The sequence below is a fragment of the Brachyistius frenatus genome, unplaced genomic scaffold, assembly GCF_029030835.1.
Source record: "Brachyistius frenatus isolate BFR_SWC_R1_liver_20210118 unplaced genomic scaffold, ASM2903083v1 Contig_12, whole genome shotgun sequence".
In the NCBI taxonomy this organism is placed as follows: Eukaryota; Metazoa; Chordata; class Actinopteri; family Embiotocidae; genus Brachyistius; species Brachyistius frenatus.
The window spans coordinates 1,657,355-1,677,614 of record NW_027210611.1 but is presented as its reverse complement, the minus strand read 5'-3'; the positions used below and the strand labels follow the sequence as shown (position 1 = coordinate 1,677,614).

General features: G+C 39.8%; 1 protein-coding gene and 1 long non-coding RNA gene across 3 annotated transcripts; one reads left to right on the top strand and one right to left on the bottom strand.

The window, feature by feature from the left end:
- Positions 1-359: 359 nt before the first annotated feature.
- Positions 360-2,753, bottom strand: LOC138617184 (uncharacterized). Its single transcript, XR_011310646.1, has 4 exons — positions 2,703-2,753; positions 2,172-2,618; positions 1,695-1,896; positions 360-1,504 (listed from the first exon to the last, which is right to left on the bottom strand). It is a non-coding gene; the product is annotated as an uncharacterized lncRNA (long non-coding RNA).
- Positions 2,754-2,904: 151 nt separating this feature from the next.
- On the top strand, positions 2,905-15,295 carry mylk4a (myosin light chain kinase family, member 4a). Of its 2 annotated transcripts, XM_069692077.1 has the most exons (15): positions 2,905-3,731; positions 6,517-6,654; positions 6,951-7,047; positions 7,384-7,825; positions 8,436-8,776; positions 9,313-9,418; positions 9,939-10,032; positions 10,434-10,543; positions 10,850-10,991; positions 11,125-11,195; positions 11,306-11,434; positions 12,971-13,123; positions 13,218-13,296; positions 13,604-13,658; positions 13,865-15,295. In XM_069692077.1, exons 1-14 carry the CDS (start codon positions 3,201-3,203, stop codon positions 13,655-13,657), a joined length of 2,487 nt encoding a protein of 828 aa, XP_069548178.1. In that variant the 5' UTR covers positions 2,905-3,200; the 3' UTR covers position 13,658; positions 13,865-15,295. The 2 variants fall into 2 exon arrangements, with proteins under 2 accessions (XP_069548178.1, XP_069548179.1); XM_069692078.1 differs by lacking the exon at positions 6,517-6,654.
- The last annotated feature ends 4,965 nt before the right edge of the window (positions 15,296-20,260 follow it).

Below are 20,260 nucleotides of genomic sequence, written 5' to 3'. Positions count from 1 at the left end.
TGTGTTCTCTGTAAATGGAGGTGGGCCTCCATTTTTAACAGTTTGTCGAGTCTGAGTGCCAAACAAATAGCCTAACAGAGGGTCGTGTAGGTCACATTATTCACCCATTTCTCTTGTCTTGGTTACCGACTTAAAAAAGAAAGAAAGAAGATTGTCTCTAAATAAAAAAAACTAAAAAACATTGGTGCATTAAAGTGCACTTTTTGCTTTTTTTTCCATACTCATGAATGTCAATAAAATCCGGCCCAACTCTGTCAATGGTTCATGTATTTTATTTGGTGTATTGCATTTTTTTTCACATTTGTTGACATTACATAAACAAAACAATAAATCGATTAATTTAGAAATAATTAGCATCATTAGCTGCAGCCCTACTTGTCTGATAATAATGTTAATAAACCAGATTAAAAAAAAATATATATTGTACTGCTTCTGCACGAATAATATTTTGATTTCACATTCATCAGGGATACAAAGAATACATGGTGACCTTAAATGTTTGAAGGTTTACTATTTAAAGGCTCTATCCCCTGTGCTGTATATCAATTTACATTTAAATTTTTTCCACTCCAGAAGCCCTTAAGTTCACACTACAAGGTCAACCAGGACACGCACGCACGCACGCACGCACGCACGCACGCACGCACACACACACACACACACACACACACACACACACACACACACACACACACACACACACACACACACACACACACACACACACACACACAGTACGTAAACATAGGATTATTCAGCACATTTTATATGGACTTTCTGAGCATTTAAGCAGATGCCACTGTCTCCAGCCATCCTGATAATTTTGCTGTCACATTAACTAAACAACATTTAATGATGCACCAGTGGACCAGGCAGAGATTTCTCCACTGCCCCCTTGTGTGTACACATACTTGCTCTTGGCAGGGAAGGTGAGAGAGGACTTTGAGCACCGCTCATGATGCCGTTACTTTCTTTGGCTTTAGTTTCACTGTAAAGTGTAAGTGATATAAACTCGATATTTGTTTTATGTCATAAGCCTCAGAGACCTAAGGTCTGTCTATCCCCTGCAGGGTTCAATAACCTCAGAGTAGCCCTCTACCTCTAAGCAATGAAAGATACACTGTAATGTGATAGTGCCACCATAGTTTTGCACTCAAACATTCAATGTGCAGTCACATAACATGTTTAACAATGCCGTGTCGCAGAATCCTTTTCTTTCCCTTTTTTATTACAAGATGTGTAACAAAAACTTTAAGTTCTTTCCACTGCTTGTGTGGAATAATCTCTGCACACCACTGCATAAGACAGTTGACTGTTTTTGCCCCTCAAATTGACACAACATGCTGCGAATGACCTACGTTGTCTGTCATCTGTTGGCATTCAAAGACAGGTGTGAGCGTCCATGCATCTCCCCGAGTGATTGATGGCTGGTTTCACTCCCATCTGTTTCTGCCCCGTCAGAGTTACTTGTACGTTCTGCTGTAGCCAGCTTGCTCGAGTGAACCTAGAAAAGAAAAAAAAAAAAATACAGGGCAACGCAGTGGGTCAGCATGCTCTTGCAAATCTCATGGGTGTACGATTTTTCTAAGGCTTTGCACAACACAGCTTGGTTCTTTTCCACACCAGAAAGAGATCAATGTGCAACTTGGTGTGGTAAGTACGAACTGACAGGTGAAGTCCTTCCCTTCTCTCACCTTACCCCACTCGACCTCCCTCTATCTGCCAATTTCACATCCCTCCTTGGTACCTGCACCCATGGGTCCGTGCAGACTTTGGCTTGAGTCAGTGGAGTGAGGAGAGTTTGGCTGAGGTCACCGTGGCTCAGTTTGCAGTCTATGCCTCTGTTGTCAAAAGTATTTCATGGTGGTTTGAGCAGAGCTGGATTCCCCGTCAGTTCTGTCAACCATGAATTTATGGGGGCAAAGTGAGTTTGAGAAGTTTGTGAAGGCAAAGTTGTCAAGAAACATAACTTCATTAATCATCAGTAAATACAATGCAGCTTTAAAGTTATTCAAATAAATTTAATTATAGCATTTATTCTCAGATGTAGCTCAGTGTTTGCTCAAGTATCTTCTCAGACCCTGTAAATTGAAATAAACACGTGTTTGTTGTTTCTAGGGAACATGGATTACAGTCATATTACAAGTGCTCAGTTAAAATGGATCCCTTACTCTTTGAAGGGAGGTTATCACTGGCTGTTTTTGTCAGTGAGCAGGCATCGTATAAATCATCTGCGTCACCCGTCTCTTCTTTCAGCTCCGGGGGCAAAAACATCTTACTATAGGTCCCCTCAGCCAGGGACCACAGGCTTCTTCACATTTCCCCTGACACTGAGTGGAAGTTACAGGCGTTCAACAGTTAATGAGGGAATTTGCATTGCAACATGGTGCTCATTCACAATTGTACAGACAGAACCACGTGCAGCAGAGCCGAATAATGAGCAGAAAAGTCTTTCAAACTCGTCGAAGCCATGAACATTTTAATACAAAACTCATCTTTAAAATTGACATAAATTAGAATTTTTAGATGATCTCAAAAACCCACCTGTGGACTCCATGTTGTCTCTCTTATTGAAGAGTTGTATTGTTCACTCAAAGATGTGAACCACGTGTGTCCATCTGTTACAGTGAGTTAAAGCCATTGTCAGTGGAATAATAAAAAAAATTGGTACAAATAAATGAGCATGATCCTACTTGTCTTACACGCAGAGGAAGAACTGTGTACAGTGACCATTTTGACACCTAACAGGCAAGTGACGGTGGAGGGCTTAGCACTTAAAGGCTCTCAAATGTCTCATACCCCAAGCGTTGCCAAGCCGCCACCCCAAACACTTGACCCCTGCTGACGTAGGCTGTCCATTTACATTTAGGGACACCGGCTCAGTCCATTCTTAATACCATTTGTAGAGGACAGGAGCAGGCGCCACAGATAAAGCGTGACAGAAGCAGAAGTTTGACAGAATAACAACAGCAGCTCAGTTTACTTGAGCTTTACAGTTTTATAGATTTCAAATCTCCACTCATTTGGTCTGTCATTTGTTCACTGGGGTTTTTTCTGGATTTCTTTTATGTTGAACTTTTTTTTTGCATAGAGCTGGCTAAAATTTTTGAAGAAGCATTTGTCTCTGTTTCAGGGACATTATTGGTCCTATTTTTGTCTCAAGCTGGTGTCTTGACGTGATTTTTGTATCACTAGAAGCCATGAGTTCCTTAATAATAAACACAGCCGGAGACGGCAACAGTGCAGGCTTCGACCTCATTCAAAACCGCATTGAGTCACTGAGCAGCAAGATGGACAAGCTCATCACCATACAAGAAAAGGTGCTCAACCGACTAGATGGGATGTCTCAGGACATTGACGGCATTGAAAAAGATATGGAGAATTTGAAGGTTGACAAGGAGGAGATCCATCTCCCACCCAGGGTAATGAACCAGACTCAGGTGATGGGGCGAGAGGTGAGGGAGATTTGCCAGGAGATGAGCACCATAATGTCGACGGTGAACCAGCGGTCCGAGCAACAGGCTCAGAAGCTGGACGGGATGGAAAAATTGGTCCTCAGCATGCAGCAGGTCCTCAGCTTCATTGGGGAGACTGTGAAGAGTTCGAGGGTTATGGAGCTGATGTTCAAAGGCCCAGCAGCTCAGAAGGGCTCCAAACCCAAAGACAGTAAAGGAAAGCAAGCTACAAAGAGGAAATCCTCCACAGATACAATAACTAAGAAGCTTGACAAGGTGAGACAAGCTGAAATAACACTTAAAATGCCTGCTTTAAGGTGTGTACCCACTGTACAGTCAAATATCAAAAGGCTGCATTTCTGCATGTTCTTTTGGGGAAATATGATGCAACTTTTGTTTATGATGTGAATTAGTGGTTAATTAATTTGCCAAATTAGATTCTGAAGTGTGCATTTAATATTCTGATGTATCTCAATGTGCCAGCCATCACCCTCACTACAAACATCTAGTCTTGTTCTGGTCAGTGTTGCAAGCAACAGTCTTCTCCCTGATGACTTTGATTTCTTTGATCTTAGTAGGATCTTGCTGTTCTTGGCAGAACATGCGAAAATAATCATAGCAGCAAAGCTGACCACTGTAAAAGTTCTCTAGTCTATGAATGTGACTTGGCTTGTGTGTTGAATTCCTCATAAAATGGACCAGGGTCTGGACTTTGGCATGTACAAGCTTGCCAACTTCTGATTGAAGGTAAAATCATTAAGAACTCCAATTGAATTGTGTTAGGTAAGCTACTGCTCAATAAACATGTCACTTATAGAGGCTGATAGAGTCCCGACTTAACTAACATTTATAGTTGTTGGATCTCTACCGGTGCTGAGTGCAATATGGCCTCCAGGGTATGAGGCTTACTGTGGGATCCCTACGCTGCACGAGAGGGCCAGAGTGAGGCGAGGGGTGAAATGCGAGTGGCCAAGTTTGGAAATGCTGTTTTTGGATCGGTGTTTGTGGTCCAAAGGAGCTTTAACCCCTTCAGCTTTTCAGGAGTCAGGTGTCGACAAATTGTGATGAGTTAGTCTTCCCCCCTTCTCTCTTTTGCTGTCTGTTTTTTCTCGCTGACTCACATTTCTGTGGATGTGTTGTATAGAGCTCTACTAGTGTTACTTGTGTCCAAGTTAAATTTGTGCCAGTAGGGTCAGTGTGTTTTACATTCCTGGTTTCCTGGAGTCCCCCCTCTGTTGTAAACTGAGTATTTCCAGACAACTGTGCCATGTGATTCTTTGCAAATTACTGAACTTCCTGCAACACAAAATAGCTCGTCAAAACTTTGCAGGGAGTTCTGCTGATAATGCTGTCAAAGTATTTTTGATTTAGGGCTTCCAATAAATGTTTGTATTTAACGCTGCACGTAATGTTTTGGAAATGCTGCTCGTGGTTCAAAAAGTAAGGCATTAGAAATAAAATTATTAAAATATGTCTCATTGAGGTAACTGTTGCTCCCATTGCCCTTTATGTCAACGAGCAGAATTAACATTTTTAACTTCATGCCTCAAAGTTTCAGTTTTGTCTCAGCTGGATTTCACAAATGAATAAAGTACTCAAATGTACAATTTTGTTTGTCTATTGGAGTAAATAGCATTTCCTGTGACACTGAAGTCACATCCTAATCAAACCTGAGGTTTATATTCCAACTTGTGAAGGGCTTTGCATATGTGGAATATGGTCTCAGTTCAAAATGTAAAATGCAAGTTTCTTTAAAAACAATCCAAGGTACGCTGTAGGATTAGTGAAAAATTAAAATACCTTTATTTTACACGGCAATGTGTCTTTTGACCAATGCGTTTAAACCCATAAAAGTCTTCATCACCAAAGGTTTCTGTCTTCATCACCCAATCATTAGACAGACCATGACTCAATCTAAAGGTCACTGAGTGCTGCTTGGCAATCAGAGGCATGAGTTGCTCTTACAGCCCACTCCACTCCACTATCACTTGCATAGTGGTTGCATTTTATTTTATGCAAGACCAACAAGCAAAGAGCAAACTTACCTGAGTGGTTGTGTTGTCATGTAACGTTATCACAAACTGTACCTGAAGAAATACTTATGGGGCAGTGCTCAGTTTTTTTTTATCCTCACACTTGTGTTGAATTAAGACATGACTTATTGATTTCCAGCCGGGTTTGGATTCTAATTTAATAGCAAGATGATTAATGACCACATACTAATTTGATGGGTTCCGTGTGACTCAGGTTTCAGGGAATTTCTGTTGTCGTCAGAGCACCTGTCAGATGTTTGCTCCGACTTCCTTCACCTCCACTGGCGTGAGATATTTCACAAGTAATTCCTGTTGCCTCTACACGCACTTCCCAATCTCCCAATCAGAGGTTTGAACTGCACTGCTGTCACTGGGGAAACACTGCACTTGAAATACTTCCTCTGCTGTTTACCCGACGACAGCAGTCAGAAAACAAATGTGAGAGACCCCAGGTTCAAGGCAGGTTTTTCCATGCTAACCTGTTCGGAGAGTGTTTAGTGGGTTTCCTCGACTGAGACATCTGAACAACAGTCTACGGTTGCTTGTCATATTTTCCACCCAGGGTCAGCATTGCATTCCATCGCTGAGTGTGACCAGTGATAAGCTATAAATTCACTGCCCTGCTGCTGTCCATCCATCGGCTATGAATAATCAAAGGCATGCCATTATGCGAGTCAGTCTGCGCATGGAGACGTGCAATAAATGTGCTAATGAGCTGAAAACAGGAAGTGTTGCTTAGGGTTTGTCCTTTTCATTACTTTATCTATCACTTTCTCAAATCATAATGCAATATTCCATTAATCGGTGTTGTTTTGTATGTGGCCCTAAATGCAACGTATCGACCTTAGTATAATTTCTTTGAGGTATTTGATTTGTCGTGTGTATTACGTGCGACTCTAACTTCATCATATAAACCCGTCTCTTTTATTGACATTCATACCGAAACTATGATATTTGTCTTATTCTATGTGCATTCATGTAACCCTACTAAGCATTGCCATCTTGTCTTTTTTTTATTTTTTTATTAGAAAACTACCTCTAATAAAGCCAGTAAAAGGAAACAAGACATAACTCCTGCATGTGATCCCAGTACTCTGCAGCCCTGTCACAAGATAAAGCTCCACGGACCAAAGCAGTTCCTCGCCTCTCGCAAATGTGGAAACTTTGTACGTTTATTGTGCTTAGACTGTATTTATACAGGAACTTGTCTTTTCTATTTTCTTTATGCAATGTGCGTTTTGCATTTCTAGCTTCAGGCTGGGGTCTTGTTTTTCATGTTTTGAGCTTAAAACTCTGCCTTTATACTGCGAGTATTATTATGTTGTTGAAGTTCAAATAAAGAACAAAAGCCAAGTCATTCAACATTTTAACTGATGTAATTTCTTTGAGGATGTGCAAATTTAATATTTGATAGCTTGTCCAGTTCTTTGGTTTCACTGATTTATTATTTTCTATTTAACAGCTAAAGGACCACAAAGGCAAAGATGGGACAGATAAACCCTGTTTGAGCCCGAAGGGTCTGAAAGCTCAAAAGAAGATGAAGCCTCCAGATATAGCAGGTGCTGAGATCAACACACTGTCACTGCTACAAACTCTCTAGAGACTAGAGTATCTTTTCCAGTCAAAAATAATGAGACACAGCTTAAGCAAAATGTAAATAAATACACTAATTTGCACTCTGAAAGGAACATGTCACTTCACTAGAATGCTATTATCACATAGCTGTAGCCACATAGAATTTATACTGACACAGAAAGCAAGTTCAGAGGGTCATGTGAAATATCTGCCGACCTCATGCTGTGCCCCATCATTTTTCACAAAAAAGTATTCAATGTGTATGCCTTTTAAATATGTTGCGAGAGACTTCATTCAAATTCTGTTTGGACTTTCTGTAGATAATATCTCCCTGAAGAAGCAAGCTCTACTTCTCGAAGAAGTTCATAAACTCAACAGGGAGAATATAGAAAAATCCAGTCACCAGCTCACCCCTGGTTTTCTGGATCTGGAGGCTGGCGTGCCCCCCAAAGATCAACAACCCGATGCCTCTGCTTGCAACTTAGTGGACTACCTGCGTGAAGACTCCCAAGTGGCTGTGGCTGAGAAACATGAAGCCGTTGAGGAAGAGGATGTTGAGGAAAAGGTGCCCGAGGGAGACGCAGCAGTTCAAGAGAAGGAAGCCGAGCCTGATGTGGAGGAGGCAGTGGAACAGAAAGAAGAAGAAAAGCTTAAAATACCAGAGGAAAAACAGGAAAAACATGCCTCCTTTGCTGAAGAAGTAGCTGAAGTACCAGAGCTGCCTGCTCCCCATGACGATGAAAAAGGAGAAACTGCCATCAGGTAGTCTATATTTAAACCTAATAAGAGCTGCAGTGATTAGTCCAGTGTATTTTAGTCAGACTACAAGAAACTGTGAGAATTCCAGTTATTTTTGATTCAAAATATAGAAAACATTTTGTGGTTTCATGGTCTCGGATGTGGGAATTAGCCGTGTTTCCTGGTCTTACATCCGTAAAAGGAATATTGTGGGATCTTGGCTGGACAAACCAAGATATTTAACGACATCACCTCGGCCTTTAAGAAGTTTTGATGGGCATTTTATTTTTATTTTTTTAATTCAGCAATTAAATAGAACAATGTTATTTAGCTCCTATGAATGCAGATGTATTTTAGAGATCATATAAAAAAAAAAAACGTGATAATTTACCATTTTATTTATAATTACTATTGACCTATATTATAAACTCCAGTCTAGAAAGTAAAGTAATTTAATGACTAAATTCATGTGTTGGATACATTTGATTTTTAGTTTTTGCTATTTATTCTTTGTATTGACTTGAGCTATGCCTACATTTCTGTACCAAAAATTACACTATAGCCAATGAAAAAAATACAAATCTAAAAAATATGAATATAAATATACAAATATAATCCATTAACTTTGATCCAGCTGTGACGACCACAAAGAGGCCTTACCACCTGTGGAGGCTGAACAGGACCAGATATCAGAGGTTAGCAGCACCAACGCCAATTCCTCTGTGATCCTGGAACAGGATGTAGTGGAGGAACATACAATGGAGGAGGAGGAGGAAGAGGAGGAGCAGAAGAAAGATGACAATGAGGAGGATGAACAGAAGCTCGAGTCTGAGGGCTGGGCTGTCTTCAGGGCAGACGGAGTTGAACTCCAGCTGAACCTAAAAGAAAGGGTGGAGAGGGAGCGAAAGAAAAACGATGCGGAAAAAGATGCAGAAAAAGTGGATGATGACGATAATGCTGAGCGGTACTTTATTGGTGAGTCATAGCATCTATTTGCTTATCATGGTCGGGAGATTAAATTTAGAGTTTTATTGAAAGAGTTTTTTGCCACTTAAAGGAAACGTCAAAGTAATTTAAAGATTAATTAAAGCTTTTTTTTTTATCGTAATTACAAAGTCTATACTCAGAAGACGGTTCAACTTCCATTTAGTTTTTTTGGTCTCTAGATTTCTATACAGTGATTTATAGAAGTTTTACATTTCAGTGCATACATTTAACTGCTTTCTTGCTATCTTCATTAAGAATGTGTAAATACTTAGTTGAGAGATTGACTGTAGTGGTAGGAAGTCAAATAATGAGTTTATTCCTCTGGAATATCTAGACAACAACTGTGTCTGTAGTCAGTGTTAATCATAGCACCTTCGTACACAATGTGTTAACTTGATTATGGCAGCCATGCACCCTTTCAAAAGCCTCAGTGTGGCTGATTATCAGTGGAGCTTGTATGTTCTCACATTCCTCATAATTTATTAAAACAGATTATGTCTTTTCTCTCCCCCACCCTACTTTAGACACCACTCCTCCTCCGGCGGCTCCTTTTAATCACCGCATTGTGTCGGCCAAACCCAACCAGATCAGAAACTTCTACACCATCAACTGGCAGGAGGTCCTGGGCGGGTGAGTGCTGTACTTTGCTTCAAATCTCCATGAGATGCAGAACAAATGAAAGCTACACATGACAAGTTGATCTAACTCAGATCAAAGACAGTGAGAAAGAGGTTCTCAATTCCCCATACGAGCTTAATTGCGTAACATCCCCCCCCCCTATTTCTCTCCACTGGTTCATAACTTCAGAGTCATGGCAGTTATTTTTACTTTAGGACTGAGTGGTATGTGAAACTGTATCCCCGGTGCCAGCTGGTAGCTAATCACTAAGTGTTAATCCAAGTCTTCAAAGAGGAGACACAGCCCGGCTCAGATTTAATGAAATAACAGATTAGGCGCAATACTCTTCAAAAACATCCCTGTTTGAAGGAAGATCAGTTTTTGATTTGTCATGGGAAATCACATACGACACTATCACTGTCTGGTTTCACAACTGTTTCTAGACTGCCAGGACATGATTTGAGATGATCGAGCTGTCAACTGTTACAATGCAGCTACACCGATCGCATTTTTGTCCATCCCTCTATTCCAGCGGTCGTTTCGGCCAGGTGCACAAATGTGTTGAGAACTCTTCTGGTCTCACGTTGGCGGCGAAAGTCATCAAAGCCAGGAGTCAGAAAGAAAAGGTACAACACCTCTCTCTCTCACACACACACACACACACACACACACACACACACACACACACACACACACACACACACACACACACACACACACTGTCTTTAAAACGAATTAGTCCTGTTTTGATAACGACAGCGAGAGCTCTGCCACATGATATAAAAAGCAGGGGCCTAGTTACAATTTTCAGTAGTTCCACTACGAGGCTACACTTGGAACAGAAGCGAAGGGAATACTTCTCACCAAGGTGAGAAATATTTGACCTAGAAGAGAAGATGCATTGTGTCTCACAGCAGAGAACAGCTGACAGCTCTCATCGTGTCCATGTGCTCGCTTGTCTGTGTATCTGTCTTTGTGCGTCTCGCATCTGTGTGCGTGTGTTTGTCCGCGCCTGTGTTTTTGGTAGGAGGTGGTGAAGAATGAGATCCAGGTCATGAATAATCTGGACCATGCCAACCTGATCCAGCTCTATGCAGCTTATGAGTCAAGGATTGACATCATCCTTGTACTTGAATAGTATGCTCCTTCTTTTATATTTTTAGCGCATGGTTATGAATTTCAAAACAGCTTGTTGATCACTTTATAGTGAGATATTGTCCTTAAATTTGTGGGGCTACAGCTACATCAATAATGCCCAGTAGAATTTTCATGAACTTTTTAGCCATTCATTTAATATAGCTATTGTCGACAGTGTAAAATAATTTGAGAATTAATCAATTCTTGATAGTGTAGTTAATCATACAAAAATAAATCAGTACTTGATATTGCTTTAAATGTTGGATGCGTGTTTAATGTTTTCTGTGCATTTGTCTTTATCATTAGTGTTGGTGGAGGGGAGCTGTTTGACAGGATTATCGATGAAAACGACACTTTAATGGAGCTGGACGCTGTGGTGTTCATCAGACAGATCTGTGAGGGCCTGCAGCACATGCACAAAATGTCTGTCCTGCATCTCGACTTAAAGGTAACAAAGTCACATATATTTGTCGTGATATTTTTTAGACAATGTAAAACAGAATTTGTTTAATTTGAGAGAATTTTTTGTTGTTGTTTGTTATTAAGTAAAAAGTTCTTACTTTGTTGTTGCTAAATTTCAGCCAGAAAACATTCTGTGTGTGAGCCGGGTCACAAATAAAATCAAGATCATTGACTTTGGTCTTGCCAGGATGTAAGTAGCTACCAGCATTTGCTTCTATTTTACTGACAATTTTACGTTACAATCACTCAAAATGTAAAATGCCACCATATAACATGGATTTCAATTAAATCCCCACCAAGATACAAACCAAGGGAGAAACTGCGAGTGAATTTTGGCACTCCAGAGTTTCTTGCTCCTGAAGTCATCAACTACGACTTTGTGTCGTTCAACACCGACATGTGGAGCCTCGGTGTCATTACCTACATGCTGTAAGTAAACACACAAACGCATGCACACGTAACCCTTGCTGTTGTAGCACGTCATCTTTTACTAAAGGGTAATCTATGATGCTAACCCCGGCCCTACTATCTATGTAATATCACTATCTGAGGTTCTTTAACAGTTCAGGCCAAGATTTTGCAGGTTATCTTGGTTACAGTTCACTTTATTTAAATTACTGGGTTCGGTATGGAGATTGGTGGTAGCAACTCTATACAAGAGCAATGGGATCCCCAGCCCACACAATCAATGACTCAATGTTGAGGGAATATATTTACAGAATTATTTAAACCATCTCACTTGAACAATACCTTTAAATCTCACATTAACCCAACTTCAGTTCTTAACAAAAAAAAAAATAATAATTCCACTTAACTCAAATTACCTTGTAACAAAATTGGATATACAACCATGAAATTGCATATTATGACAAATAATGTCACTCAAATCAGGTATAAACCTCTTAACTCTGTTAAACCCAAAATAATTCAGTTGTTAGTTCTTAATAGTCTGTTTTAGTCCTTTACAGTTGTCAGTCAAAGTAGGTCTCGTATTTATATCTTTGGAAGTTCCTTAAAGTTCAACAGTTCCCCATTAGTGTCTTTCAAAGAATTTCCGGTTGTTTGTTTGAATAAAAAAAACAACAACAACTGAGACCTCAGAAAACAAAAGTACAAATAAAATTGGATCCTTTAAGTTTCTCAGATTTTGTTCCTACCGCCCCGTGAAACGGTCCAGCATCCACCAGCAGCGGTGAAGAGCCAGACGGGACAGCAGACGAAGCAGCTCTTCCTCACTTGATGAATCCCTACAACAACAAAAAAACAACAACAAAAAAAAACAGCCTGCACACAAGTGTGCAGAACATCATTATATAGTCTGAGTTTACTCTTGTTCCTTCCATCACATTAGATTTATACAAAACTTTCACAACTTTAAAACACTTGTGACTAAATTATCTAATTTTGCCACAATTTTAAACAAATACACTTGGCATTCAACATACTTTTACAACATATACAGTAACTTTAACAAAAGGACGGAGTTCGTCCCGGTGAGAACTTCTCCCTCGACAGCTCCGCTGCGGCTCAGCATGTAACTCTCACTTGCAATACTGCTAAAAAAATTCGCTCGATATTTCTTGGGAATCTCAACATACCTTACTTTGCTCCATATCTTGTCTGCCTCCTGCACCTGTCTTAGCTACGGGGTCTCCGGTAGGTGAGTGCGTGGTTCACAGAGTGGGAGGGGTGGATAAGAGCTCTGCTACGTGCAACCGCTCGTACGTTCATACCACCAGCTCCTTAGGTGAGACGTTTAGGGAACGTCTGTAAATTGGGCTACTCGACATTACTTGGGTTGCACACACACACACACACACACACACACACACACACACACACACACACACACACACACACACACACACACACACACACACACACACACACACACACACACACACACACACACACACACACACACACACTAATGCTAAGTTTAGATTCTCTCCCTCTTCCTACTAGTCTGAGCGGTCTGTGCCCCTTCCTCGGAGATGATGTCAACCAGACTCTGAATAACATCTTGGCCTGTCAGTGGAACTTTGAGGAACAAGAGTTTATAAGTACATCAGAACAAGCCAAAGACTTCATCTCTCGCCTCCTCATTATAAATAAAAGGTATTCATATTCTGTCTGTCTGAATTGTACACATATTAATATCTAGTGAGAGGTCAAATATCAGGAATATTTGTGTTATTATGTTTGTCATCAGTTGGAGGATGGGGGCATGTGAGGCCTTGAGGCATCCTTGGTTATCTGACCCGGTTCTTCATCATCGTCTTCATTCAAAGGTAGAATATTAAGTTAAATAAAAGACAAATGGTTGCTGGCATTTTAATTAAACATACTTTATTTATTTTGTATTAAAGCTCTCTAGGAAATAGTATAACGTATTTTTTTATGTCATTGAAGGGCTTCAGTAAGTAAAATATATTTTCTAATATAATTATTTTAACAAAATTGGACAGAAGTATCTTTAAGGAAAAAAGAAACCTATATTGTGTGTCATTGTCCTTCACATTTGTTCTAACAAATATTTTTTGAAGATTCCTTTGTGATTGCTACATTGTTATTTATTGTTTTTTGTTTATTTCTCAGAAAACCATGTGCAGATCACGGAGATCATCGTGTGTGCCCATGACTGATAGTTGAGGTGGGTTTGAAAGTGTTGATCTTCACACGTTTTAAAGTCCGTATGTTTTCATAAAGAGATCTCAGAATATGATCCTAAACATTTAACCTTCAGAGGAACGGTTTCAGATCATCCACAAGGGGGAGGCATGTCTCAAATTTTGTAGGTATAACAGAAGAATACCTGTTTGTTACAGATATAAACCTCCCAATGGTTCTTTTTTTTTTAGCTCTACACTGATGTGACGGCTCCAGCTGTGGCCACTTGGACCAACCCTTCTGTCCATTTAATTTGACCTAAATCACAGTCTGTGCACGTTATGACATGGACTGAAATTCTGGCTACCCTGCAAACCTTTTCCTAACATGTGATTCACTATGTTTTGTTCATGTAAGCAATATATTGATAAAATATACAAAGGAAAACAGTTTTGTTTAATTTGGATTTACTAGTGGATAGTTTCACTTTACATTATACTGTGGTTTCATGAAATGTCTTTAATGCATTGTAATGCTAGAAAAAACAACATTAAACAATCCAGTAAAATTGCCATGCCGTTATTGTTAAAACGGTGTCAGGGACATGTTAACTCAACATGTTGTGTTTGTGGTAGTTGTTTTACTGGAATGTTTTTCCATCTTGTGGTATGTGGCATTTCAAAAACGGTGCTAAAGCCATGACGTGACATAGCTCCAGTAGACGCCTATTATCACGTTCTTGAGATTGATAGTGTGTGGCACCTTTGCCTTGACAGCTGACGTTTGACTCACTCATGTTTATCTCTTACCAAAAACACTATGTTGCTTTTGTTTTCTGCACATAGAACACGACTTTCTGTCTTTTGGAACATACCTCAACTGCTAATGTATTAAGGCAACAGAAATATTTGTATTATGGCAATGTGATTATGGGTGCTGCACTTCTCCCCCCCCCTTTTTATAGAAATGGTCAAATATTAATTTTGGGTTGTAAATAGATGCTGAGATAGATGCATCAAATCAACATGGGGGATGGACTCCATGAAAATGCTGGATGGGTATTGTGTGTAAGGACAGGATGGAATTTATGTGGTTGCTGTTAATAGTATGTGCACTTTATAATATTATTTATTTAAACAAAAATAATTCACAAAACTACTGTGGTTCCACTGGAAAGACTTGTATGCTCGGATCTCCTCATGTCTCCTACATTTATTTATAAAGAAAATACGTTTTACCTTAAACATAGTTTATGTCTTATCAGCAAACCATATTATTTCAGATTTTTTGCTGCATGTCTTTATTTGTTTGATTAGCCACTAAAGCTTAAACTTGACATGCTGAGTCATTATTTTTTAAAACCTTTTTTTTTAACTGTACTGTAGGTTTGAGCTGTCATGCCACTCTGGCTGCATATGTGTGGCACTGTAGATGCTTTTCCCACATAAGAAAGTTATCTTTAAAATGCCTTCTATGAAGGTTTACTAACTGAAAGTAATACACTACCTACCTACTGTTTCCTAAGTTGTTCAAATGTTTTAAGAGCTACATTTATGTGGTTTTAATACACTGTCATGATGAATGTTATGTTGATTGATGGAACACTGAGTAATAGTAAAATAAATTGTCCTCAAGCATGTATTTGTGAAGTGTGTACACACCCATTAAACTGAAATTGTGTCTTAAATAGTTTGTTTGATTTCTTTTTCTTGTATTTTGAAGAATAGTACACCGCATGTCAAATGGTAGCATTTATACATTTACATATACATTAATTTCAGACATACAACTAAGTTAATGTTACACACTTTCAAAAACTAATTTGTAATCGCCCAGTGCGAAAAGCCAAAAATCAAAAATCAACCCAATTTTCATTGGATATTTAGTCACATAAACCTTTTTTCATATCTTAAAACTAATATTCCTTGTGTGTGATTAGAAACTGTTCCTGATGATGTACTATTTTTGGTGAGCCTATTTTAATCTTAAACATTCGTACTCAGGATGAAAGTACAGCTGATTCCAGGAGCCTAATAAAGAGCATCTGAGGGAGTCAGTGTGTGCTGCACAGTCACCTGTGAAAATAAACTGAGTGGGTGGGATGATGAGGATGATGTCGGGGGAATGGGGTTTTAAGTCAGATGTGGTGGAGGAAAAGTGTGTATCAGGGATTTTTACAGAGAACAAAGAAAGGGCTTAAAGACTGAAAAAAAAAAATCACAGTGGGAATAGCAGTGCAAGTTTGTGAGGATGTGTCCAGTTCAAGCTACCTTTCCATAAAGGAAACCTCAACTTTCAGTGCGCTCTATCCTTTAAGGGACAGCAAGGTCTTATTTTACAGAACCCACAGGGTTAGTCCGGGATAAGTGCAGTCTTTATGAGGTTGTACCATGGGAACCATGTATTCAATTGTACAGAAATACCAGAAAAGCAAACTGTCCTACCAAAGAGCAGAGAAACCCAGCAGCAGACCACTTTTTAATCCAGCAGTTTGAGATGGTCATGGCTGTAAAATTGTAAGGGTTGAGAAAATAATTCACAGTTTTGATTTATGGCATTTTTTATTTGTAAGCTGTGTCTCAGTTCATGTACTCACACATGTTACTTTTGAGTGCATAAGCTTGTTAAACCTGACATAATGACATAAGCGTAGTTCACTATGACTACCTTATTGGTGCACTCATATCTGTCAAAAAGTTTAGTCTTTTTGTAAGTATGTACACATTTCACTTTTCTGTACTTCATGTAAGTGTACTAATGGAGGTACATGAATTGAGACAGCCAGTGACATGAGCGATGAATGACAGAGACAAACTCTAAACTGCAGCCACAAATGTAAAACCACCCAAGAAATATTTAGAGAACATCAGGTATCAAAGACTACAGAAAAAGCAAATATAATAAATTGGTTTGTAAGGAATGATACTCAAAAAGTTCTATGTTCCATGAATGTAATCAATGACGTGATTGTTTTACAAAGATATATTCAATAAGGTACAACCAAAGAAAAGTTTTTCAATGCATACTTGATTGATTTTTGACATCAGAATGTTGAGCTTTTGTTGTCTTGTTGAAAAGTTCAAGGATTAAGCGTCAACTCGATGTAATCGTATTCTGCTACAAAATGACCTGGTATTTCAAAGATACTCTGATGCTTTAGTCATATTGTCAAGCATACCAGTCCCTGCATCAGCAAAACAACCAGGAGGACAGACTCACCTCGATGATTGACTGTTGGGATGGTGATCTTCTTGTCATACAGGCATTGCCTCTCTTACACCAGACAAACAGCTGATTGCTAAATATTAAATATTTATAGACCTTAGGTCCAATTTTAAAGTGAAAAAGAAAAAAGAATAGTTTTGAAAATCTTGTATAAAGTATATTTATGTTTAGAATCAATATTATACAAATAAATAAATTGTAAAAATTTCAAATTCTGTGATGAGAATGCACAGACATATGGTCACAAGTACATCCAGGATTTCTCAGCTACTGTACATGTGTAACAATCAACATTATATGGATCTTTGCTAGAGAGGTTGTTTTTATTATTTTGATTCCTTTTTTAAGAACCTTTCTTCTGTCGTGTACATGTACTAAAAACAAACATTTTTACAACATTTAAATATAACACCCTAAACATGGATTTCAAATACTTTCCATAATGATTTCCTACCCTGGACTCTTTGTTTAGTCTAGTATTTGTTTATTTTCACACATCATTTCATCAGACACAAAAGGTTTCATGTCAGCAAAGGTTCAGAGAGAGTTCATACATTCCTGTATTACAAACACAGGCAGAGAGAATCTGAGTCACTTAATAGCCATTACTCCGAACATGTGAGTCGTTTGGCAAAACAGGTGATACTGATTTGGTCCAAAGATTTTTTTCCTACTCTTTCTTACCTTTTTTTTTTTTTTTTTTCTTTTGCACAGCTTTTCGGGAGCCTGAGGGTTGGGAACCAAATGCAAGCTCTCACTCTATCCCTGGTCCAAGGCCCAGGTTGGAATGGTGAGAAATTCAATTTAAGAGGAGAAAAAAAAAAGGCTCCAAAAACTGCCCCTCCACCACCCCGCCTCAACCCTAAGTCCCCTCCATCCACATCTCCAGGGGCGATCATGAGGAGCCAAACCAAAACCAGATGGACTTATTGGACCTAAAGATAACAAATAGTGCCTGAGTTCCTGTCAGTTAGAGACCACCGGAGCAAAGAAGCTGAGAGTGGAAAAAGCTTACTGACATGTCTAACTCTTTGTCCTACTATATAACATTTAATTGATATTGACAAGTATTATAATACACTATATGTGGACAAGAAAGTAAGACAGAAGTTGCTGCTGAGGTTGTTTTGGCTGCTGGTGCATGGGCTTGTGAGTGGGAAGACAGCAGCTGTAGTTTTGGTGTTGGTATCTGGGTTGGGGAGTTGCATTTAGAGACCTGGTGCCATCTTGGCTTTGGGAAAGTAGGCTGTCAGCATTGACCCGAATTTCTCGGTGGCATGCTCCCCAGTTAGTTAGTCGATACGCCTACCGCCCACACACACACACACACACACACACACACACACACACACACACACACACACACACACACACACACACACACACACACACACACACACACACACACACACACACACACACACACACACACACACACACACACTCAGTAAGAAAGGACACAGAGAGAAAAAAGGAGAGGGTGACCCCACAACTCCTCACAGCCTCCCTCCAGATTTACAAAGAAAGTGTCCTTTGTAACAGGAGTTTCCTGTATGTAATTAAAAAATATTGGGCCCTGCTCAGAAGGGAGGAGACGAGGCTCTGGGTTGAAGGAGACTATGTGAAGGGTAAGATTCCCTTCTTCGCTCTTCGTTTCATGTAAGAACCCCCGGAGCTGGTCCTGACGCTTGTCCAAACAAGAGGTGCTCTCTCTCTCAAAGGAGGTCCAGAGAGACGACCAGCCAGTTCTCAGGGCCCAGGGGCAGGTGGTTCTGATTTGTGCAAGGGGGGAACAGACCACGTTTATGTTCAGTTAATAGCAGTACACGTGTCGTCACGTCCAGTGGTGGGAACATGCTGGGTGAGTGATCTGTTTTTTACACCGCTGAAGTCTGCCACCAATGAGAGCGCGATGTCCAATTATCCCTTCACAGTTCACCCCGAGAGTAGTCACACCTGGATATCACTGCACCTCTATTAAAGCAAGACTATGTAACTTAGACAGAAAAAAAATGAAGTTTTTTTTTACTAATAAAAATTCATCAGCAATAAAATGCAGTTTTGCTAAACTCAATACATTCAGTATGTTTTACCCCTCCAGGGTTGGTTAGTCTAGTCAATCTTCTGGAAACCTTTCTGTGTTACTGGCATTACTTAGTCAGTTTGTTCGCTTAATGAGTATTATTTTCTTGTGCCATCGTTAAGCTATTTTTCTGCATTTACTATACATGTTACTTGTGACCACACTTGCTGCCATTAAGCAAAAATTAGAGAGCTGCTATACCTAATATTTTTGTGACCATGTGAAAGGTGTCACTCGTAATTTTGAACCTACAGAGAATTATCACCTGAATTTGCAGCCCCCTTCTGCTTAAAGGAGTCCAAACTGCAACTTAATTGGTTCACTATCACAGATCGCATTGCGTTATTATTGGCCACAACAGGCAGATTTTTAATAATAATAATAAAAAAACCTGGCTAGCAACAAACTGCAGACGTACACAGCAAGCAAATCGGTATAAGCTCGCAACATGGAGCTTTCGGTATTTAAAGAGCCGTCAGAGAGCAAAAACAGAGTTAGCAGAGAGAAAATGTACACCCATATTTGTCATGTGGTTCCAAACACCACTTCAAGCGAAAGGTAATGTTGCTCCACACCTGCAACTCTATGCTAAAGCTCACCAAATATCAAAGTAAAGGTAAAATGCCAATTATGTAGTCTCCCCTCGTTTCCCCAAAAATGGCCAAAATATCTGAATATCACCCATAATGGATTTGATAATTTTGATTTTAAATTGTCCAATTACTCGAATATCAATAATAATGATTGAGAGCTTGAAGTCCACATATGCTCCGGACTCAAACGGTGCAAACCATTTTTTCAGTAACATTACAACATGACTTGAAATGAAAATAGCTCCCACCCACACGCTGATTGATTTCCAGACGAGGGGAAAACACAGCAGCTTGCTGTGTCCACTGTTTTCAGTCGGTGGTTTCAACTCTGATCAAATGGCCATGCTGAAGCCTTTAATGATCTTTGAGGTTTCCCGCTGTTGGGTCATCTGCTTGGCTCCATATCATCTCCAGGTAGGGCCCTACTGCTGGTCAGGCGGTCCCACAATGGGGCCCTTTCCATCACATTTGTATTTACTCATCCCTCTGGCTCACCCCTCAGCCTGCATGGGGTCTCTGTTCATTCTGCCAACCCTGCTGAGAGGCCTCTGTGGCCCAGAGAGCCACAATCCATCAGGCCTCTGTGTGTGTACGTGCTTCACTCTTTTATGCTTTAGCTCTTGCTGAGGAGTCTTTGCTGAAGGAACTAAATGGAGCCAAACTCCTTGTTCAAACAGAGTGAAGGAGCATGTTCTCTGTGTCTGAGGTTAGTATGTTAACACAAGCTTGTGTGTAGGCAGAACA

Bases quoted from the DNA above. Each gene is read 5' to 3' on its own strand.
- mylk4a (XM_069692077.1), top strand. From the start codon at position 3,201: ATGAGTTCCTTAATAATAAACACAGCCGGAGACGGCAACAGTGCAGGC. The intron at 7,048-7,383 runs GTGCTGAGATCA...GACTTTCTGTAG, and splicing joins GAAGCCTCCAGATATAGCAG to ATAATATCTCCCTGAAGAAG. The intron at 13,297-13,603 runs GTAGAATATTAA...TTTATTTCTCAG, and splicing joins ATCATCGTCTTCATTCAAAG to AAAACCATGTGCAGATCACG.